The sequence below is a fragment of the Pholcus phalangioides genome, unplaced genomic scaffold (genome assembly GCF_987345545.1).
Source record: "Pholcus phalangioides strain wild (caught in Gottingen) unplaced genomic scaffold, Ppha-v1.0 ptg000010l_1, whole genome shotgun sequence".
NCBI lineage: Eukaryota > Metazoa > Arthropoda > Arachnida > Araneae > Pholcidae > Pholcus > Pholcus phalangioides.
In genome coordinates this window covers 23,287,931-23,311,307 of record NW_028301603.1, presented here as the reverse complement: position 1 = coordinate 23,311,307, position 23,377 = coordinate 23,287,931, and the positions used below count along the sequence as shown (strand labels likewise).

Here is a 23,377-nt window from a genome sequence, read left to right as displayed (position 1 = left end):
AGCTTGTATAATTATTAGTCTATTTTCTGCTGGTGGCATCACAACAGAAATCGGGAGTCAAAGGCGTCTGGCTCGTTTTGTTGATGGTTGATGTCCTACTCACCGACGCGCGTGTCTGTGTCTCACCATGAACGGGCCACATTTTCCTCTACCAGCATTCCCGTTTGTATTGTGTAAATATTATCCGTTGTAAATAAAGTGTAAATATATAAACGAAATCATTTCATCAATCAACTAAAGATTGGCGACATCGGACGTGAAGCAAAAGAAACCAACATGGCAGAGGTGAGTGCCGTAGTTATACCGCCATTCAACGTGCGTGATGTATCGTTATGGTTCGTGATGTGTGAAAGCACTTTTGAGTTAGCCGCTCCGAAACCGATAACAGAGTCAAAAACAAAATACAACTACATCGTTGCAAATCTTCCTCCAGATAACGCATCTCTACTACGAGACATTCTCATGAACCCGCCAACTTCGGAGCCATACAAAAAACTAAAGCACGAACTAGTCACACGTTGTAGTGAATCCTCGTCTACACAGCTTAGGAAACTTCTCACTTGTGAGCCATTAGGAGATTGGAAACCGTCTGACATTCTCCGTGAATTAAAACGAAGAGCGGAAAATCTCAGCGTTTCGGACGAACTATTGGCAGATCTCTTCCTGCAACAACTGCCCAAATCTACTCGATCTATACTCGCTGTCGTGTGTCCACTAACCCGTGACAAAACGGCAGAGCTGGCCGACAAGATCCAAAAAGCAAGCCCACCTCATGTAGACGCCGTGAACAAAAGTCAACAGTCGGACACGATCGCACAACTACAAGAAGAGATTGCCCAACTACGCCGCGAACTGAAAACAGTTTTGCGTGTGCGTTCCCGTAGTGTTTCGTGCTCGCGTTTCTCCCGTTCAAAGAGATCAACATCACCACCTACGTTGCCGGATAGGCAATTTTGTTGATACCATAAGACATTTGGCAATCAAGCCAGAAGGTGCACTTCACCATGCAGGTTTACAAAAAACGGCGAGGGCGGAGAGTTGTCGCGACATGCTCCCTGCCAACGACATCTCGTCGCTTATTTGTAGTCGATCGAAGCACCAACATTTCATTCCTTGTAGACACTGGATCTGACGTTTCAATACTCCCAGCATGCAGCACTGACAAACGTCAACCACTTCTCCAACTTTCCGCTGCAAATTCGTCTCCAATAAACGTCTATGGTGAGCGAACAGACACTTTAGATTTTCAACTCAGCAGAGTCTTTCGGTGGACTTTCCTCTTGGCCGCGGTACCAAAACCGATTCTTGGAGCCGATTTCTTGCACAACTTCAATTTGCTTCCGGACTTACGACGACGATGTCTCCTCGACATGAAGACGAAACTTACTGCAAACTGTCAACTAAAGTCAGAAGTGCACTCAATCAAACTTTTCGACGGTGACGCAACTTATCAAAGCCTGCTCAGTAAATCTTCGCTGAACTCCAAACCATCCTGTGAGCATATCACCGAAACAACAGGTAGGCCAATTTTTGCTAAAGCTCGCCGTCTCTCTCCAGAAAAGTTATCTTGCGCCAAAAAGCAATTTCTGGACATGCAAAAACAAGGATTATGTCGGCCATCAAACAGTGCATGGGCCAGTCCAATTCATATGGTCAAGAATGGGTCAATGGTGCGTGGCGTATCTGCGGTGATTACCGTCAGCTAAATAAGATCACCACACCAGACAGATATCCCATTCCTCATATCCATGACCTAACCCACATGCTTCATGGGACTGCAATATACTCGACTATCGACCTCGTCTCGGCGTATCAACAAATTCCAGTGGCAGAAACTGACGTGCCCAAGACTGCCGTCATCACGCCTTTCGGGCTTTATGAATTTTCTTTCATGCCCTACGGGCTTTGCAATGCCGCCCAGACATTCCAGAGGTACATCGACCAAGTGTTGGCTGGTCTCAGTTTCTCAGCGGGATACATAGATGACATCCTCATCGCATCAGCGAACTCTGAACAGCAAAAAAAACACCTGGACATAGTTTTCAAACGACTGGCCGAACATGGTCTAAAGATCAACTCTCTGAAGTGCAAATTCTTCCAAGATAAAGTCACATTTCTCGGACACAGGATATCATCAAAAGGAATTTCTCCTCTTCATGATAAAGTGAAGGCGATAAAAGATTTCCCAAGACCGGCAACCATCCAAGAACTTCAACGTTTTCTAGGAATGTTGAATTTTTATCGGAGATTCCTTCCTGGGTTAGCAGAAACACAAGCTCCACTATGTTTATATCTTCAAGAAAAAGCCAAAAGCAACGCGAAGATCGAGTGGAAACATCAAATCAAGCTTTCGTAGATTGCAAGAAAAAGCTCATTTCTGCAACTCTTCTTGCTTTTCCACATCCATCAGCCGAACTCTCTATCATGGTAGACGCATCCGATACAGCAATCGGTGCTTGCCTACAACAGCTTGTCAACTCGCACTAGCAACCTCTCGCTTTCTACTCCAGGAAGCTTATCAAAGCTGAGATGAATTATAGCGCTTACGACAGAGAGCTATTAGCAGCATATGCGGCAGTGAAGCAGTTTCAACACATGGTCGAAGGAAAACATTTCATCCTCTACACCGACCATAAATCCTTGACGTTTGCATTTCGTCAAAAGCCTCACAAGACATCTCCCAGACAAACACGACATCTTGACTTCATCGGACAGCATACCACCGACATACGACACGTATCAGGCGTACAGAACCTAGTCTCTGATGCTCTTTCTAGAATACAAGCCATTGCATGCCCTCCATCAATAGACTATTTCAAGATCGCAGAAGCTCAAGCGACCGACAGCGAACTTGACTCTCTCAAGCATTCCTCCTCATTAAAACTCAACATCTGCAATTTAGTTGGCATAGACAAACCACTCTGGACGGGCAGGGGACGGCGACGAACGTCGGAGGCTACGGCACGAGAACGGGGAAACCCAGATTGACTCCGCCCACACACTCCAGATGCTTCAAACCGACCACTCGCGGCCGGCGTACCCCGAGCCAACCTCGACCCGGGCTCCGGAGATCAGCGAGGAGGGAACTTAACGCTTCCCCGTCGAAATACGTAAAGATGGCGGCTGGTTTAACCTGGCACCCTCCATTGAACAAGTGTGTAAACGGGTCTTCGAAGTTAAACATCTTATGAACAGTTATAGAATTTTGTTGCAAAGTACAAGTGATCATGACGCAGTCCTAAGCTTGTGCCGTAGGGAAAACATCGAGGTGCTGAACTTTGCTAAAGATGCCAAAAGTATAGCTAACTATGTACTAAAGGGTCTCGACGCCACCACAAGTGCAAAAGACATTCAGAACGAACTCGCTAAACTGGGTTTCGAAATCTTGAACTTAGTTCAAATAACGTCCAGACGACGTGGACTGTCTGATAAACGTCTAGCACTATGGAAAATTACGATTCCCAAAGATGCAAAAAATGGCAAAATTGATGAAATTCGGCATCCACGCCATGTCATCATCAGCATTAAGCCCTACAAAAAAAGACCTAACAACGCCGAGCCAAAAAGGTGCACGCGGTGCCAAAGATGGCAGCACAAGGAAAACGACTGCAAATTTCCCCCAAGGTGCATTAAATGCGTGAATTCTCATCCCAATTCCCCGTGCGGAAATGTCACAGGAAAAGACCCCCCAGTGTGCGTGAACTGCGGGAAAAATCATCCGGCCTCTTACAGGAACTGTGACGCGTTCAAGGAAGCGGTGAAAACCCTAAGAGCCGAAAAAAAACGCCCGGCTCCGAAGCGCAGACAAACAGCGCCCGAAGTTAATTTCCAAAGTTTAACTGTGACGAGATCGTCAAAAGAATACGGGACCACTACTTTCTTGCCTCGTGCAGTGTGGGATAAGTTCAACACGACCACGAATCCACCATGTTCCAGTGAAAAGAGCAAGTCCGGAAGCTCGAGTCCACCAAAAAAGACTGCTGAACGCACCATCACCAAGAAAAACTCTGGTGAAAAGCGCCCGAAAAGGTCGCGAAAAATCAAAGTCCAACTCTACGGACCTCTGCGACGAGCAGTCTACCGACTTTGAGCAAAACTGAATTTCCCAAGCAAACTTGTGGCGTCTAAGTCCAGCCCTACGGACTTCAGCGCACTGCCTACTGAGTTGCGCAAAAACTTAGAAAAATCCCAAGAGAAAGTGCCCCGAAAAATCTCCAGCTCTACGGACTTCCGACAGCCTACGGACTTGGGGGAAAACTTTCAGCCACAACTCGACCTTTGAAATGTACGAGTTCGCTAAGTCATGCTTTGAAGATATCATGAAGATGAACTCTGGAAGGGACAGGAGAGCGATCATCGATAGATTTCTCGTAGAAGCCGGGAATATCTTAGTGAAAGATTGATCATGGCGAGCTCTCACTGATTCCCTCTTATTTTCTTTTTTATTTCAGGATATTCGGAACTCTAAACTTTTCTTCAATTTCCGTTCACCCATCTTTTTCTACAAAAAATCAAAAAAACCACTCTTCAAAAAATCTTAAAATTGTGAAGAAAAAAAAAAGTGTATTTTAATTTTTTCTTGACTTCTATTTTTTCTGAACTTTGAAAAATAACATACTAATTGTATCTCTGAAATTTCTCTTCTTGTTACTAATCTATATCGATTACAGGTCCAGCCAACCAGGGATCGAGATCGTGCGAGCCAATCCCGTGCGAGCAGAAGCGCAGATACCTTGTCGCATCATCGTCTTCTTCACAGCGAACCATAATCGTAATAGAACTAACACAAGAAGGTTGCTGCCGGCATTTTACCTGCAAACATTTGTTTAAATTTAAAATTTAATTTAAACTCGACCAGAGACCATTTAAAATACCTACTTAGTCAAACTTTCTCAATAGACATGCACTTTAAATCATACACATACTCTCTTGTCTTTCCCTTCATACGTGGCCACAATTTGTAAGCCCGCAGATGGTTCGAAAGAGCCAGGCCCGGGAAGAAAAATTTCAGTCTGGTCTGGTAAGATCTATGAAAAGCAGTTTTCGCCAAATAGAACTATAAATAAAAATTTCGTTCGAAATATTGAAACAGAGGTCAATGATCTTCTGGAAAATGAAATTCCAGTAGACTATACAGTATTCAGACCCATCACAATAGAAGAAAATATGGCAAGTATCAAGCCAAGGAAGTCAACTGGATATGATAACATTACATCAAAAGCAATAAAATTAGTAACACCGAATGTCATTATATCAATAGTAAATACATTTAATTTAATCATGGAAATAGCATATTTTCCAAGCATGTGGAAAAAAGCAATAATAAAAGTAATACACAAAGCTGGAAAACCCAAAGAAGAAGCCAGTTCATACAGGCCAATAGCTTTGTTGCCCCATTTGTCCAAGTTATTGGAAAAATCAATAACAACAAGAATTGTGGAAACTACAAATCGACTCAAACTAGGTCGCATAGAACAATTTGGTTTCAAGACCATGCATGGAACATGCCACCAACTACTAAGGGTAATAGAACATGTTCAAAGAACTAAAATAAAAAAAGAGTATACAGTAGCAGTGGCATTAGACTATAGCAGGGCTTTTGATTGTATATGGCAAGCAGGCGTACTTCATAAAATGCTTACCAGAGGATATCCACCAATTATTATCAAATTTTTATCATATTTCTCAAATAGAATTTTTCAAGTGTGTTGTATTTTTAAGAAATGGTGGAGCCGAAAACGGAATTGTATTTATCAGCACATTGTAGGAAATTAGCTTACTTTAATGTGACAAAAATAACTATTGTATAACATGATTAAAATGTGGTTATACGAAGTGGCAAAACATCGAATTTCTTTGTAGTCAACTGGATAATGAGATATGTATTCATCCACCTGTACATCAATATTGTGACATGCATTCTCTGATTTGTCAAATTCTACATCTGAACCAACTGGAAGTCTTGAAAGGGCATCAGCATTTCCATGCTGCATTGTTGGTCTATATTTGATATCGTACATATATCCCATAAGAATAATTGCCCAACGTTGAAGTCTCTGAGCAGTCATTACGGGAAGTTGCTTGTTGGGATGGAATATGGATACCAGGGGTTGGTGATCCGTGAGGAGTTCGAATTTTCTGCCATACAAATACTGATGAAATTTTTTCACACCATAAATAATGGATAAAGCCTCTTTTTCAATTTGACTGTAGGCTTTTTGTGTATCAGTCAATGTCTTGGAAGCAAAAGCAATCGGTTTTTCTGAACCATCGGAATATCTGTGAGAAATCACAGCACCTATGCCGTAAGATGATGCATCAGTTGCCAAAATCAGTGGCAATTCTGAGTTGTAATGCACTAGTCTGGTAGCTTTAACAATGTTTTCTTTCAATTTCTGGAATGCTTCCTCTTGTTCTTGCTTCCACTTGAATTTGATATTTTTTTCTTCGCAGTTTGTTCAAAGGACCTGCCAGCTGAGAAAAACCAGGAATGAACTTGTTATAGTAGTTGATTTTTCCAATAAATGAATGCAGTTCCTGGATATTTTTAGGTTTGGGTAAGTCTTTCACTGCTGCAATATTAGAATCTGATGGTCGCACCCCATCTGCATTGACTATGTACCCCAAGTACTCAACCTCGGACTGGAATAATTTGCATTTTGGCTTGCTACAGCGAAGACCATTGCTTTCTAGACGATGGAAGAGTCATCGAGAGCTTTGCAGTGTTCCTCGTCATTAGGAGCTGTGACAATAATGTCATCCAGGTAATTAGCACAACCAGGAATACCAGCTATGAGCTGCTCAAGGAAGCACTGGAATATGGCTGGTGCACTAGCCACTCCGAAAGGAAGTCTTTGGCACTCGAACAATCCATAGGGTGTATTAACAACTAACAGTCTCTTTGAATCGTCATCCAACTCAAGTTGAAGATAGGCATCGGAAAGATCTATCTTGGAAAACCTTTGCCCATTTTTGAGTTTCTGGAATAATTCTTCAGGTCTTGGAATAGGGTACTGATTTACATCAATTTGAGAGTTCACTGCAACTTTGTAGTCACCGCAAATGCGAATAGAACCATTCAGTTTATTTACAACAACTATAGGAGCTGCCCATTGACTAGTATTAGTAGTACATGGTTTCCAAATGCCTGCAGAAGTGAGACGATCAATTTCTGCTTTGACAGCAATCTCCTGAGAAAATGGAATGGGACGTGCTTTGCAGAACTTTGGTCGAGCATTTGGCTTCAGAAAAACACTAGCCTTGTAAGAATTACACTTCCCAAGTTCATCTCGAAATACATTTTCATGCCTCTGGAAAACTTGTGCAGACAATTTTTCATGAAGAGTAGTTGTTGCCAATGTAATCACTCGCTGAACAGAGTCATCAATGTGAAAATCAAACGCTTTGAACCAGTCTAGTCCAAAAATGTTACATCCTTCTGCAGTATCCGTAACAAGAAGAGGAAGGTCCATGATTTTACCCTTATATTTTACTGTGACCAGAATTTTTCCTTTTAGCGGAACTTCAACACAGCCATATCCTTTCAGCTTTGTAGTAGATGGACTGCACGGTGGTGACCCAAGAGCTTTGTATCCACTGGTCCCAACTAAGGAACATGAAGCACCCGTATCTAATTGAAAAGGCATCTCTTGGTTATTAACCATCAACGAAATGAGTAATTTGTTATCTGTACAGTCCACGCCAGCATTCACAGTTTCTGTAATCTGAAAAGAGGTATTAGCGCGCTGATGTTTCTGATTTGGAAAATTTTTCTTTGCATTAGATTTTTTTCTTGAATATCAAACGGCAGAAATATGGCCTACTTTTTTGCAAAAATTACAAGTGGCCTCACGAAATTTACACGGGTTCATCCGATTATTTGGACCTCAGGTGTCTGCCGCCACAGCCATAACAGGTACCAGGTACATCACCAGGTTTTTTCGAAGACTGAATATCACTTCTCTTGGAATTCTTCGACCGCGACTTTGAGTATGAATTTTTCATTTGCAGAACTTCACACTGCGGAAGATTATTGAAAGTTGATGGACCATCAGGATTCTCTTTCAGAGTCCGCACGGTGCGCTGGGTAGTTTCAAAAGCTTCCGCAATTTTGAGGACATCTTCAAGACTGGGGTTCGTATGCTGGAGAGCCGCAGAGCGAACTTGGTCGTGAGGAGTATGAAGAACTATAGCATCACGAATTAGAGAGTCCACGAAAGATTGGGAACATCCATCACGACTACATACAAATCTACAGTCCCTTGCAATTCCTCGTAAGTCAGCGACCCATTCCGCGTACGTCTGGCCTGATTGCATATGACATCTGAGAAATTCACATCTAGCAGCAAGCACATGGGTTTTAGATTTGAAATAAGAAGTAAGTTTCTGTACAATGTCCGCATACGAACGAGTTGCGACATCGGCTTCCGTGAACAGTTTCACGGAAGTAATTCAAAAGTTTCAACACCGACCCATGACAAGAAATATGCACGTTTCTGCTCGTCTTCGGTGATGCCGTGGGCTTCGAAATGTTGATTCAGGCAGCACAGGTACGTGCTCCAACGGTCGTGGATCCTATCGAAATGACGAAATGCAGAGACGCTTACCTTCGGTGATCCGGCTCGTTGTCCAAGAATTTGCTCCAGCAGTGCCTGTTGGTTTCGTTGCTGAGCTGCCAACAAATTTTCCATCCACTGCTGCTGTTGAAGTAGCACCTGATGAATATCCGCTGCACTGGGATTAGTTTTCGCCATCGTTCGGAAAAAGATACCAACATTCAAACTTTCCTCGTCGCCATATCTGTTGTATTTTTAAGAAATGGTGGAGCCGAAAACGGAATTGTATTTATCAGCACATTGTAGGAAATTAGCTTACTTTAATGTGACAAAAATAACTATTATATAACATGATTAAAATGTGGTTATACGGAGCGGCAAAACATCGTGGCCCAACCAAGGTAAACAACAGAAGAAGGACGGCATTGACCACAGTTTTTAGTTCGTAGTTGTAGTTTTCACAACAAAGTGCAAATTGGAGAAGAAAAATCAGAAGTGGGAAAGATTACAGCAGGAATTAACCACGGGTCCAACTTGGGTCCATATATTCATAACATATTCATGGATGATTATCCAAACATGGCCAATGGACTTTTGGCTATGTATGCTGATGATGTAATACTAATGACATCAGACGACGACCCACAAAAGGCACTAAAACAGGTTCAAGATGAAATATATAAAATTGAACAATGGAACTATTTCAACAGAGCGAAGTTAAACCCAGGAAAATGTGAAATGGCATGGTTCTCTTCTAGAGTTCTACCCATAAATACTTTTGTTAACATCATGGGTCATATGATATGCCCTTCCGAAGGTATAAAATATCTTGGAGTATACATGGACAATAAACTGAATTTCAAAAAGCATGTGGCAAACAGAATTAAACATGCCACGATAAATATAGATCAAATTCTGAGATTCTGCAACCCCAGAACAAAGTCAAGCATAAAAAACAAAATATTAATGTACACACAAGTAATTAGACCATCTTTACTGTATGCTGCTCCGGCATGGGCTTATGCCTCGAAAGGAAATATCTATATACTACAGGTGTTTCAGAATAAAGTTCTGAGAAGGTTCACAGGAGCACCGAAATATTTTAAGGTAATAGATCTACATAAAGAATTGAATGTGGAATCAATTTACAAATATGTGAAAAGAACAGCAGAAAACTTCTTCAATAGGCTGGAAAACTCAAATATTCACCATTTCCAAGAATTAGTTGCATACAACTATGATGAAAGAATGAGACATTTAAGACTAAAAAATGTACTGATGACTCAGTACAAAAAGGAGTTTTAAAAAAATAATAAAGAAAGAAGTCTAATGGAGACATATTTAGGTGGTTATGTAAATAGGTAAGTAATGACAGGATCACAAGATTTTTTACTAAAAATTTTTTTAGCAAAACAAAAAACCAGTTTCACTAATTATTATCATTTTGTAAATAGTCAATATACCAGTTAAGAGAATTCACTGGTAAAGGGTTAAATAGATCTAGCAAAGAAGAGTTAGATCATTCTTATTTTTATTATGCATAATTATAATCGTATATAGCCACATAATTAGTGTTAATATTTTGAGAATATATATTTCGTAATTTAGAAGATAATTACAGATGTTTTGTATTTCATGTTTAGAATTAATGAAAAATAGAATTGAAGGCAAATGATAAATGAGAAAAATATCAAAAATATTTTGATATTGAATGGTATTGAAAAGTGAGGAAAAAAAAAAAAAAAAGAGAAGGACCAATGATATATGAATGAAGTTGGGAAGAAAACCCAAAGATTCAAAATAAAATAAAGATAGACAAAATGGCGAGTTGACTAACATGGATCCTACGGGCAATGACTGAGTGCACAAGAAATAGTGACAAAAGAAGTCTATTAAGCTTTTCCTGGGGAACTGCAAAATTGCAGTAATTAAATATATTAAAAAAAAAAAAATTTTTTTTGTTATCCAAAGCCCTTTAATCGACCACGCCAATAGTGGTCACAATGATGAAGGAGATGTAGACCATTATTAAAAATGGGTCTGGCGCTCTGTATAACTGTTTCACGGTCACAAATTTTGTCAAAGTAATTAAAACGCAATTTCCTCTCAATATACCATGTTTGATTACGATTTGATTTCAACTATCAACGCGTTCCTGACATAGTGGAAAAAAAGCGTAATAAAATGAGTTCTTCCTGAACAATTTTTCCCCCTTCAAGATTTAAAAGGGGACATTTTATTTTATTTTCAGAAGTCTAACAAATTACAAGTTGGGGAGCGACTGCATAAATTTTTTACAAGCCCGGCCCTGCTTGTATTAAGACCAGGATGTGAGTTAACTTCATGTGGTTTTGCACCCAAAATGAAACTAAAATACAATAAATATTCTTTTTTACTTTAATTTCTAAAACAAACACTAGATCAAACTTTTTTCAATTTATCAATGTATAAAAAAATATGTCTTACACCTTACTGAATCCTTTGCAGATATCCTATTACAGACGATTCCAAATTACCGAAGATTTAATTGTGGTGATTGTTCATAAATTACCATTAAAGAAAACTCTCACAAAATATTAAACGTATGAACTTATCAGAAATGAGTTGAGGAATATTTGATATTTACTTACTGTATACACTCTACACTCGTGTGTAAGACAATTTTTTTTGTGGAAAAATTCATTCCTCAAGTGGGGGAAGGGGGGTCGGCTTATACTTGGGTCAGTTTTTGATGACAAAATATCAACCCCTGCAATAAGTACTCATTTTTGTAGCAGTGTTCGAGAAACCGGCATTATTGGTATATGTTTAAACCTCACAGAACCGATAATGTCAAAGCCAAGGCAAAGAAATCAAAAACATCATTGGCTTTGATACCAGGTGGGCTAATGTCGATTGTACAGCATTTAGTGTGCATCAACGAACCTCTCAAAGACTGAGGAATTTGTGGATCGAATGGATGAGTTCCGATGATAAAGAAACTACAAAAAGTGGTGAATTGAAGAAACCTGACATTGTCCTAGTGTACCAATGGGTACACGAGGTGAAGAATTCTGTTTCAGCTGTAATTATCATCCGATCCTTCAAAAAGTGTTGCATCAGCAATGCGATTGACGGAACTGATGATGAAATTCTCTTTGAAAGTGACAATGGCCATGACAGCCCAGATGAAGATAAACACGAAGATGCCGCACCCTACGATGAGCTTGGAGGCTCAGAAGAAACATTAAAAAGTTTGAATGATTTTATATTGTAAATTTCCGCAATTTCATGAAAATATAAGAATATTTTTTCTTTAAAATGCACTGATTTTTTGGGGTCGGCTTATACACGAGTATATACAGTACTTTGTTTTCATTAGGAAAGTGTAAACAAAGAGGAGATTTTTCCGTTTTGTTGGCAATGATGCGTTTATAACCGAATGCAGTTTTGTAATACTGCAAACAATTAATAAAAATATGTGTTCTGCCAAGCTCCACATTTCTCTTCCCTCCTTTTTTCAGGAAAACGTCACATGAGGAGAGCTGTGCTTATAGGATCAGTAAACAGAATCCCATGATCCCGCCTACCATTCCGTATCATGATTTCTTTATATTCCAATTAGTGACTGCCGATGGATGTTGTTCTGGATTGACCAGAGCTTCATCACATTCTGGTTCCCAAACAAGTTTTAAAAAATTGTATTGTAATTAAATTCAGCCATTCGATTTATAGCCACTTAACACTATTTCTACCCCCTCCCCCCGATGGTCAACCATACTTCAAAGACTCTCACCAAAGTCCCGACCGGCACCAACAAAAGCATCTTTCTTACAGAAGATTTTCACATCTCTGGCGCCATTAAAATCAGTAGAATGTTCTGTCTTTCTAATTTTCAAAGAGAGCCGAAATTGAGCTATTGAAATGTTCTTTGTGGTCAGCTGGGAAGGGTGCAGCAACCTCCAGTCATGGGTGGAAAGAACCCCCTTTCTTTTCTTTTTTTCTGCCCACTGTACCAACACCCTCCATAGATAGTCCTCCAAAGATAACGCCCCGCCCTTCTTTAGGGGATGTCAGCTAAACCCTTTTTTGTCAGCTGAACTGTCTTTTTTCCAACACTTTCAGCAATCTGAAATGAGTGCTGGATGCCTACTCACCCTCTACTTGTGACAATACTATTTGGGAAGGCGGCACACTGTAAATAGGAAGGTTAAGCAATCATATATTTTATTACTTCAATGGTAGTCTGCATGGAAAAAACACAAAAAATAAACATAAATAAAATAAATAATAACTATATATAATTATTATAATTATAATAATAATTTTATATAGTATACGATAGAAATGACACATGGCACTTCCACACGTTTACGAAACGTGAATTTAAAAAAAAGTTGTTTCTCTCCCCTTTTCCTATACTACAAAATTTGGCGCCTGGGTTATACCTGCTTAGCCCCCCATAAATACACTACTGGCTACAGTTTGATGTCATAGTGAATTGACATAGTGATAAACTTGTACCACTGCAAATTAACTGTCAATTAACTAAAATATTTGTGAGCTGAGGGAGAAACTGCAAAAAAAATAAATAAAAATCCTCTGTCAGCCAAAAAACATTTTAAGCAATTGTTAGCCGAGGCATCACTGCAATCAAGCAATTTTTCTATATATGAATCAAGAAAAATATAGTTTATTTTAACTTACCATCAAAATTTGCCTTGACTTCTTATTTAGAGGTGAATGTGAAAATTGACATTGATCTCCAGCAAAGCATGTGCGACTTAAATGATAGAATTTACATGGAAATTCTCTTATGAGGAGTTAAGCATTACTTAGAAGATGAATATTAAAAAAAATTATGATATAATTAAAATTATAAAGAATAATCATCATTTCATAGAACTAAAACCAAAACAAATTAAAACCTTGGTAAGAAAAATAGTTTTTGAGAAAAGATGGAAAGATTTTACTGTCTATTATAGATAAATTTGAAATTTTTTCTATCCATAGATAGATAATCACAAGCAATGGGGGGGGGGGGGCCTCTTTTAATTTTCATATTCTTAAGATAATAACCATATCAAGCTCATTAAAAAATTAATTTATGAATTCATTCCCCGTAACGCCAACTAGGAATGTTACACTTGAAACATTCCTAGTTGATACGTTCTCCCTTTTCTCTCTTTGAACTCTTATAGCTACTCATTAACATTTCCTTTCTGAAGCGTTTTCAAACTCACGTTTTTTCATGATGGTTTTCGAAAAAAGTGAGATTCACTGTATTTATATCTCTTTGCAAGGCACTCATGAATATATTTCCATATACCTTCCTTCATTTAATCTGTGCACAACCCTGGACGTTTCCAGGGTGTAATTTACTACCATTTTACTAGCTGACTCATCAAAAGGTATATTTGCTAAGGCCAGGGTTCGCAAACATTTTCCACCTTTGGCACTCCTTTCCCTAATCAATGCTTCTCCGCAGGCTCCCCAGAGCAGTTTAACAATATGTCTCTTCAAAAAACCTTTGTTAGGGCCGCTGCACTATGACAGTCCTGACAAAAGTTTGCGGCACACAGTTTGAGAATCCCTGCGCTAAGGAATACTTGTATACAGACCCACAAACATTGACCCTTTATTTGACAGTGTTCCTCTCAAAAGAAACAAGGTTTCCTTATATTTTTAATAAAGTTGTTCTATATTTTGAGCTCATTTCAGCATTGAGGCTTCTAAGCAACTCCTAAAAATTCAAGTTTTATTAGTTCATGAACTTGCTAAGGGTGACGGTAGTGCATTTGACTTCGTATTGATGAGACATAGTTTGAGATACATGATATTTAATTATGAGGTTATAAATATATTTACAGGTACATATTTGCATTAGATTAAGAGATAGAAAGACGACGTGAATGCAGTGAGAGAGCTGGACTCGTGTGAGAGCTGAAACAGATCTGCTGTTCTCACATACATGACTGTTCAGACCCTCCAAAGGGGCATCCAGTCACGTGATCATCTCGTGTTACAGTACAGAATGTACCGAGATTCTTTCATGTGACTACAGCGTGCTTGGTAAGACAGCCAATGTGCAAAGTATAATAATATTTAGGCTCTACAAACTTTCTATAACTATCAGCAGAATGGCTCAATGGTACATGTCTCCTATTTCCAGGGGTACAAGCATCCCTGATCCATTTTGGAGCTGCAAACTTTTATTTTTGGAGCAGAAATTTTGAAAATGGAGCAGAATTAAAAACTAACTATATCTGCAATATAAGGAATAGTTTTTCTGTGAAATGCCTAAAGTTTTGCCAAAAATGGATGGAACGAATAATTCCAAATAAATTTCTTTCAGAAATTATAGTGCATTTAAATTTTTTCTGAAGTATCTTATCTCTGTCACTACTAAAACATACATTACTGAAATGACAAAAATTATTAGACTCTTTTCAAATTACAGACCATGCATACTGTAGACCAAGGCAGCAAGAATTTCTGCTGATTGAACACCAAAATCTTATTCATCCTAATGTAGCAAAAAAGTGAGTACAGAATATAATAAGGGTTTCCGTGAAAAAATGTTAGCTTCTCACCGAATTTAAAGAAATGATTAAATTTAAAAGCGAAATGCAAAAAATGAGAAAAAAATATAAATACCTTATTCACTTAAACAATTTCTCAACATAATACACTGCTCAAAACAATTAGGGGAGCAAGCAAAAAAGTGAAGAAAACCGTGCGAGACAGCCACGTATTGGCACACAATGGATAGTACACACGTATCAATGCGCAATACAGAAAAAAGACGTAAAAAAATTTAGAATTAAGCTTTAATTCTTTGAAAATATGGAAAAAACATGAAAAGATGATTTAGGGCAACAATTTGGTTACATGTAAACGATAAAAAAAAGTACTGTTTAGACATGATGCATGAGTTTTAATAGGGCGTGTGGTCTCCTCGAACAGCTAAGACTGCTGCACACCTGTTTGCCATGGATGCGATGAGGTTATCGATCTGACTTTGGGGAATACTGTTCCACTCCTCAAGAAGTGCAATCTGCAAGTCTCGGACAGTAACAGGCGGCCTTGGTCGCGCAGCAATGCGCCGTCCGAGCATGTTTGGGACATGCTCGATTGGATTTAGGTCAGGAGAGCACGCTGGCCATTCCATACGCTGTATTGTTTCAGCTTCAAGCATGTTCTCCACCAGACGAGCTCTATGCGGTCGGGCATTATCATCCTGGAAAACAAAGGAATCTCCAATGGCTCCAGCGTAAGGGATGAAATGAGGTCGCAGTATCTCGTCTGCATACCTTCGGGCCGTCAAAGTGCCATACCATCCAACCAGCTCGTCTGTATTGTGACCTTTCGCGAACAAATGCGGGGTTATTTCGAGTGCCCCTGTCCCTCCATACCAGAACACGTCGGGTGTCACACTCCAGACTGAATCGGGACTCGTCTGTAAACAGCATTTGGCTCCAATCATGTTGCTCCCAATCTCGATGTTCAGCAGCCCATCTTCTTCGGGCCGCACAGTGGCGTGGGGTCAACGGAATGCAGACCATTGGCCTACGTGCATAGAGCCCTCCCTCATGAAGCCGATTACGTACTGTTTGGCTGGACACCCTTCGTCCTGTTGCCAAGAGCAACCGTCTTTGCAGCTGCGTATCATTCTCTGTTCTGTTTCGACGGGCTGTTAACCGTATATACCGGTCATCAGTTGCTGTAGTGGCGCATGGCCCACCTTGCCCTGGTCGACGTCTAACATTTCCTGTTTCTTGGAATTGATTCCACAGCCTTGCAACAACACTTCCGGCGACACCAATAGCGTCCGCGACACTACGTTGTGTTTGCCCGGATTCCAGTCTGCCTATAACACGCCATGCCATGGATTCCGGTAAATCACGTTGTTGAGACATCCTCAAGTCACCTTGTCTCAAAAAAAAAATACTGCGCAATCGAATTTCACAGTTACGGCAGTAAAACAGACGTTTCTGCAACATCCAGATTTCTGCCCTTATCTTTTTCTGGTTTTTGACGTCATGAACTTTGATTTGCATATGAAGTTTTCTTCTTCCGTTTCCTGCTAGGCTTTAAATTATGGATGATTCATTTTATTTTACTTATCAGTATACATCTTTGCGTAATTTTGTTAAAACCATGTGCTCCCCTAATTGTTTTGAGCAGTGTAGTTAATAGATTAAATTTTTTTTTTTCTGCTGTTTTCTCAGCCTGAAGCCTGTTACAAGGGTGGGAAGTGACAAAGTCAATTTTGGAGCAGCAAAATTCAGGATTCAAAGCAGTTTTGGAGCAGCCAAATATAGGATTCGGAGCAGATATTTATAAATTAGAGCAGCGAAATTAACAATATTTTCGTTAACCCTCACCCCTTTTCAAAATAAAACAACTGCACTGTCTTTTTTTATCAAACATCTTTTCATCAGCTTGTTTTTTGTTGTTTCAGGCTTTTGACACCTTGTTTGAAAGAGCGGCTGTCATAAAATTTTTCTCACCAGTCTATTTGAGATGAATTTTGCTTACTTAGGGCACTATTTGCTGTCTGGAACAGCCACCCTTCAAATGGGCTAAAAATTTTCAATTTTTTTCAAGTTTTCAATTTTTTTATACTCGGAAAGAAATTGTTGCAAATTGGGAGAGAATTTCGGAAGAATCAACACGATGTTTGGCGATTCAGCACTCATTATTTGGCAAGATTGGCGATTAAATACTCGTTATTCGGCAACATTGGCAATTTAACACTCGTTATTCGGCAACATTGGCGGTTTAACGCTTATTATTCGGAAAAGTTTCCTAATTAGTAATCGGCGGACATGCGCTTTTTACTCCCGGAAAATTTTTTTCACGAAACATCGGGAATTGATGCAATGGCGATCGGCTACAGTAATTTGTGCTGCTTCCATTGGCGACTTTTTTTTTGAAAACGGAAACTGACTCGCATCTGCGCTTTAAAGCTGAAAGACCATTGCAAAACATCTTCAGTTGCACGATCACGGATAATATCGGGGTTTCGCGATGGAAAGCCCGATGCAGGGGCCGATAGTTTAAATAAGGCGATAGCTCAAGTACAGTGGAATAAAACACGCTCTTCTCGGAAAGAATCGTTTCGCGGCAAGCAGGAACAAAAAATTTTTGGCGTCCTTTTCGAAATTCCGAGCATACTGAAGCAAAATTCGCTATTTGGCGCAGAAAAATACGAAATTACACTATTGGAGCAGGATGGCGCAAGATGTTAATTTTGCCGCAGTGCGGAGCAATTGGCGCAGAGTTCCCACACCTGCTGTTACAATATTTTCTATACGAATCACTAGTGGCTTTCAGAAGTTCAGCATCTCAATGATAATTTTTTTTTCAAATTTTTCATACCTTTGAACGTAAGATTTTGTGTCTTATTCCATTAAAGCAATGGATGGACAGATTTTTCACTGTTCAAACAGACTTTTGTTAACACTGAAGTCTCTTTCACTGCCTGCGTTACATGTGCTAAAGATAATAAAGCCTTCACCAAAACTGGCAAAACTTTGGGCTGCTTTCAAGGTTACAGTTTGAATATATCTATATATATATTCTATGAACTGATTTCACTTCTTTTAATTCTTTGCATTGTAGTACAACCCATTCACCACACATAATTGATAGCGCTGTTGGGGATACAATGTTAAGAAACATCCCAGCAAAAAATACGTGAGGGAGTAATATGCCATCCCAGCAATGCACGAGAGGGAGTACGAAAAACAAGAGGGTGCAAACATTTCATTCTTTCCAACAACGTTTTGGAAAGGTAGGACATTTATACATATAGGTATCTCACAGAAGTTATGTAAAACATGTTATGCAAACATGTTGAGGTAAATCGAGAAGCTATCCATACTTAGAATAAGACAACCATAAGTATTCTTTATAGGCGTTGTATAATATTTTATCACGTGTATATATTGTTTATAATTTTTATTAATTGCATTTTTAATTGGGTTGCTGTATTTTTGAAATATATGACATCCATATTTTTATGGGCATCTTTTTCTCAGCCACCTCGTTGGGCATTTTGCCTGTTGTGGCGTTGTATTTGTATCAAATGAGCATGCTCCTAGTACAAGCTCCTTCCTTAAGACCTTCCACCCCCTTCTCCCACCAATGCAGGGGCTGACTGTGAGGCCATATTGGGTGCCGCTCTAAGAGGAAAAACCAAATGGAGTTAAAAGAGTGAAAAAAGCTTTGTCATCCAAAAAAAGAGGTCAATAGCACCAAACATAGGTTCCACATGGGTAGAGATTTTTTTCCTCGAGTCGCTCATTTGCCAAATCCGGATGCCGCCGCCGATAACTACACGACAGCATGGTGACAAAACCAGATGACAAAACTGGATATTTTAGCTGAGGCTTTTGCAGATCACGTTTTTTCCCAACGATCTTTGAAAAATCTTGGCAATTCTAACAAGTAAACCAATCCCCTTTTTGATCCTTCGCAAAGGCACGTGTGCAATCTTGTGGGAAATAAAGCGAATTTACGCCATAAATATGCTGTCTTTGAACACAGGTTGGTAGCTGCGACATTATAGTCAAATTTTCAGTATATAACCCGCGGGGGAAAGAAACTCTTTCTAAGGGGTATTCACTCTTGCTAATAAAGGGGTATGAAAACTCTTGGTAACGTAATTCAAGTATTACGTTAGCATCGATGGGGGGGAGGATGGTTTCCGATTTGCTGACTTTTGATGACAAGGAGGGAGGGAAGTTTGGATGACGCTTACGTCATAAAGCACCCTTTAAAAAATATGTAATATTCTTGATGGCATCTCACTCTGCGCGCCAAATACGAGAAAAATCATTCACTAGTTTGTGGGCACGTGAACTAACATTCTTCCTATTAATGAGTCCCCCTACAGAGCCACTTTAATGATCTCTAAATGTTTCACGGATCCTTCAAGTGCTCTGAAAATATTTCCGGGCCGTTTAAGTGCTCTGGAACTGTGCAACACATCATTCAAGTGATCCGTAATTATGCCGGGGATCACACTTAAGTAATCTGGGAATGTTCTGCGGGTAACTTGAGTGATGTAGAACCTCAGCTGGGACCGCTTAAGTGCTCTAAAATTGTACTATATTTCACTCAAGGGATCTCTAAATGTGCCATGGATCATTTAAGTGCTCTGGAACTGTGTCGCTGGTTACTTATGTGATCTTTGAATGTGCCACGGACCTACTTCAGTGACCTGAAAATGTGCCATGGGCTACCTAAATACTCTGGAATCATGCTATCCAAGTCACCTAAGCCATCTGTAAACGTGCCACTTACTTGATTTTTACAAAATTAGGTTTGAGGGGCAGGCCACATCAGGTTCCCCCGGGCCACATTTGTGGTCCACGGGCCAAGGATTTATCATTATATGGTTTAGAGGTTGGGTCACAATTAATTTTCTTAAAAGGAAATTTTGAGTTCTTAGTCTTCAAATTGCATTGAAATTAACAAAAATTGATTATAATAACATATAAAGATATTTTCTTTCGAAATTAAAATTTTTTTTTTGCATTTTTGTTTTGTAGGGGGAAGGCACATGAACCCCCCCCCCCCTGTAGGTTTCTGATCCCACAAATAGGTGTTAGGATTCGGAGGAGCACAGCTGATGGCGAAATTTCGCTGACAAGGGGGGAGGGAGTCAAAAATGGCTTAAAATTTGCTTACGTAATACTTGAATGGCCCCAAATGCACTCGCTAGTGTGTCAAATACCCAGAATTTAAGAAAAAGCATGAAAATTTTGTTTAGTTTCCTCCTCCATACCTTTTTCGTTGAATAAAAATCCTCACCCCGTGAAAATTTTTTTTTTTTTTAAATCAAATCTATTCCAATTCAAGATATGTAATAAATTACAATGTACAATATATTGTTAGTCGGCAAGAGGCCGGTGTCTATACAGTCGACCATAAACAATTTTTATGGTCAAACTTTTAGTAGAAGGAAAAGAGTAGATGCTAAATGTGTTAAATAGAATACATCTATACCTCAAACAGTATAAATAATAGTTATAAATGCACATTCGTAATTATATACTATTACAAATGCATACACTATATCCAAATACAATTTTCGTATAATACATTTAAATAAATTTCATATCTGTTGCTGAGTTAGATATAATTATGGCACATGCAGGTATAAAAGTAATAAGAATTTTGCTATTGGATATGAAAGTATGTGTCAATATCATCTATTGATAAGATTAATTTGAAAATGACATTTTTGAATTTTGTGTAGGTAGGTAAATTTTTAATTTCTAAAGGTACATTGTAAAGTTTAGGAGCTAAGTAGTAGAAATGTTTCCAGAAATTTTCATGCTTCTTTTTCATAAATTTCAGGTATTTGACGTCCTACAGTGCATTAGCAGCACCGCCATGAACCACAAACAAGAATTGGTGCAAATGCGCAGGGATTCGGCACCTTGGCACACCATGTAACAAGAGAAGAGAACTGTTTTGGCATAGTTTGGCGCAGCGAGGAGAGACAGTGTTTGGCACCAGTACAGAGGATGAATGGCAACACAGAACACATTTCAATAAACAAACATAATTTATTCTGTATGAACACAGAAAAATATAAAACCTCACCTACGCATGATTTCTTGCCACCTTATGAAAACATTCAATATCATTGCAATTTGTGTTTCTAAGTTACATTGCAACAAGAAAAGTGCAAAGTATGACTGCACAAACATTGTCTACAGCAGGTGAGGTCTCTAATAAAAGTCGTGGTTGCTACACACTCCCACCTAGTATCAATGAAATGCTCTAGTCCAATATCTGTCAGAGAAGTGGACATGACAACAAAAGTGAGAGACAGTTGCTGGTACTGCACTTGTTGGGTGGATGAGAAACTTCAAAGGCACTTGGGTAGGGTCACTAAGGAAAGCTGTGATTAATTTATGGCTAGAAATTCTGGAAGTTCCCTTGAAGTTGGCATAGAAGAAATCTCAATTTGTTACTACACTCATGTCAATTAATTAAGGATAATGCCAGTTCCAGCAAATAAAGGTTCAGAAACAAAACAAACGTTACTTATTCATAAAGCCCATTTATTAAACCAAAGATAAAGAACAAAAACGATGGTGTATGTATGATACCATTCATAAAAACTATGATTTTTGCTCCCTGGAGCAGTTATAAAAAATATCTCCTTTACAAAAACTTACTATTACATGGTTGGTATGATGGTTAATACATTGTATGTCTCCCATGCGATGAAATACAGTCCGTACAACGCCTAGGCATGCTGAGTATCAAATTATCGATCTGATCTTGGGGAAGATCACTCCACTCAGCAAGCAATGCTCTCCGAAGTTCCGGTACACATGTAGGAGGTGGGTGACGGGCTGCAACTCGTCGGCCAAGCATGTCCCACACATGCTCTATCGGATTCAAGTCAGGTGAAAATGCTGGCCATTCCATACGGGTTATATCCTCAGATTCAAGGCATTCGTTTACGATGTTTGCTCGGTGAGGACGGGCGTTGTCATCCATAAACACCAATTCTGCACCCATGGCACCCCTAAACAAACGTACAAGTTGTTCCAGAATGATGTCCCGATAAATTTGGGCTGTTCCGGTTTGAACATGCAGATCTGTTCTGGAACCCATTATAATTCCACCCCAAACGTGCAATGCTGCACCACCGTAACTGTGTCGTTCAATGATGTTGTCTTGGTGGTAACGGGTACCTAGCGTTCACCATATGAAAGTCCGACGTGAATCAGACTGCAAGCTAAACCTGGACTCGTTGGAAAACATCACACAAGCCCACTGTGACTATGTCCCCATTGCATGTTCTCTACTCCAGGCTAATCGCTGCCGACAGTGAGTTGACGTGAGCGGAACACATCTGAAAGGCCTGCGAGCATATAGATCAATATCTCCCAAACGTCTGTACACGGTTTGCCTTGAAACTGTGGTACCCGTGGCTGCAGATAGCTAACGAGACAGGTCGGATGCTGTGCTCTGTCTGCTTCTTTTGGCAGTTACTGCCAAATACCGGTCTTCATTCAATGTTGTAACTCGGGGGCGACCTGTACTGTAATGTCTACTGACATTTCCGTTATCTTGGAATCGTTGCCAAAGCCTAGAGATGACACTTTGGGCAATTCCAAGTTCCTCGGATACTTCCATCTGAGTACGCCCACATTCCAGATGGCCGATAATTCTACCACGTAAAAAATCATCCACATGCGTCCTCTGTGTCATAACTATTCGCTTACTGAACGCCTTACAGAACTCTTGTGAACAATTTCACTTCTTTGCCACCATTCCTTATATAACCCCCCTCTTACACTCTCGTCATTGTGACATACTATCAGCATCATCTGGTAGCTTCCTGAAATTTGCATATCATTCTTGCAGATGTGTGTGATAATTCTACAGGTGAAATTTTTACTTTAAATTTCGATTTCCGTGTGATTCTGAATTATCCTTAATTTATGGACATGAGTGTAGAAATGAGCCTTAATAAGTTTAAGTAAGGCACAGAATATGCTTCATTGCACAGAAAGACATACATGTGAAAGACATGTGTTGACAAAGACAGGGTGTCTACCAAATACAAAAAGCAAAATCTGGTGACTTTTCTGTGACCTTTTTCATTCGCAGGGCTCCCACTCAAAAAATTAGAAAAGTAAGAAAGGAAGGGTATTTCTCTTAGACAACATAATCATGGCATAATAAAAAAAATCCCTAGAAATTTTTCTTTTAATTTTGAAATTAATTTTTTTTTCATAGCACACTATTTCAGTATCCTGTAAGATTGACTCAAGACAAAGCAAAATGACAGAAATGACTTGGTT

At 39.5% G+C, this 23,377-nt stretch overlaps 1 protein-coding gene across 2 annotated transcripts in view; it reads right to left on the bottom strand.

The window, feature by feature from the left end:
• LOC149081147 (uncharacterized) overlaps nucleotides 1–23,377 on the bottom strand; it is a 218,002-nt gene that overhangs the window by 94,773 nt on the left and 99,852 nt on the right. For both annotated transcript variants that reach the window (XM_089237931.1, XM_089237932.1), the window contains exon 5: nucleotides 13,242–13,348. In XM_089237931.1, coding sequence (XP_089094057.1) covers nucleotides 13,242–13,348 — 107 coding nt within the window. The remainder of the gene's footprint in view (nucleotides 1–13,241; nucleotides 13,349–23,377) is intronic.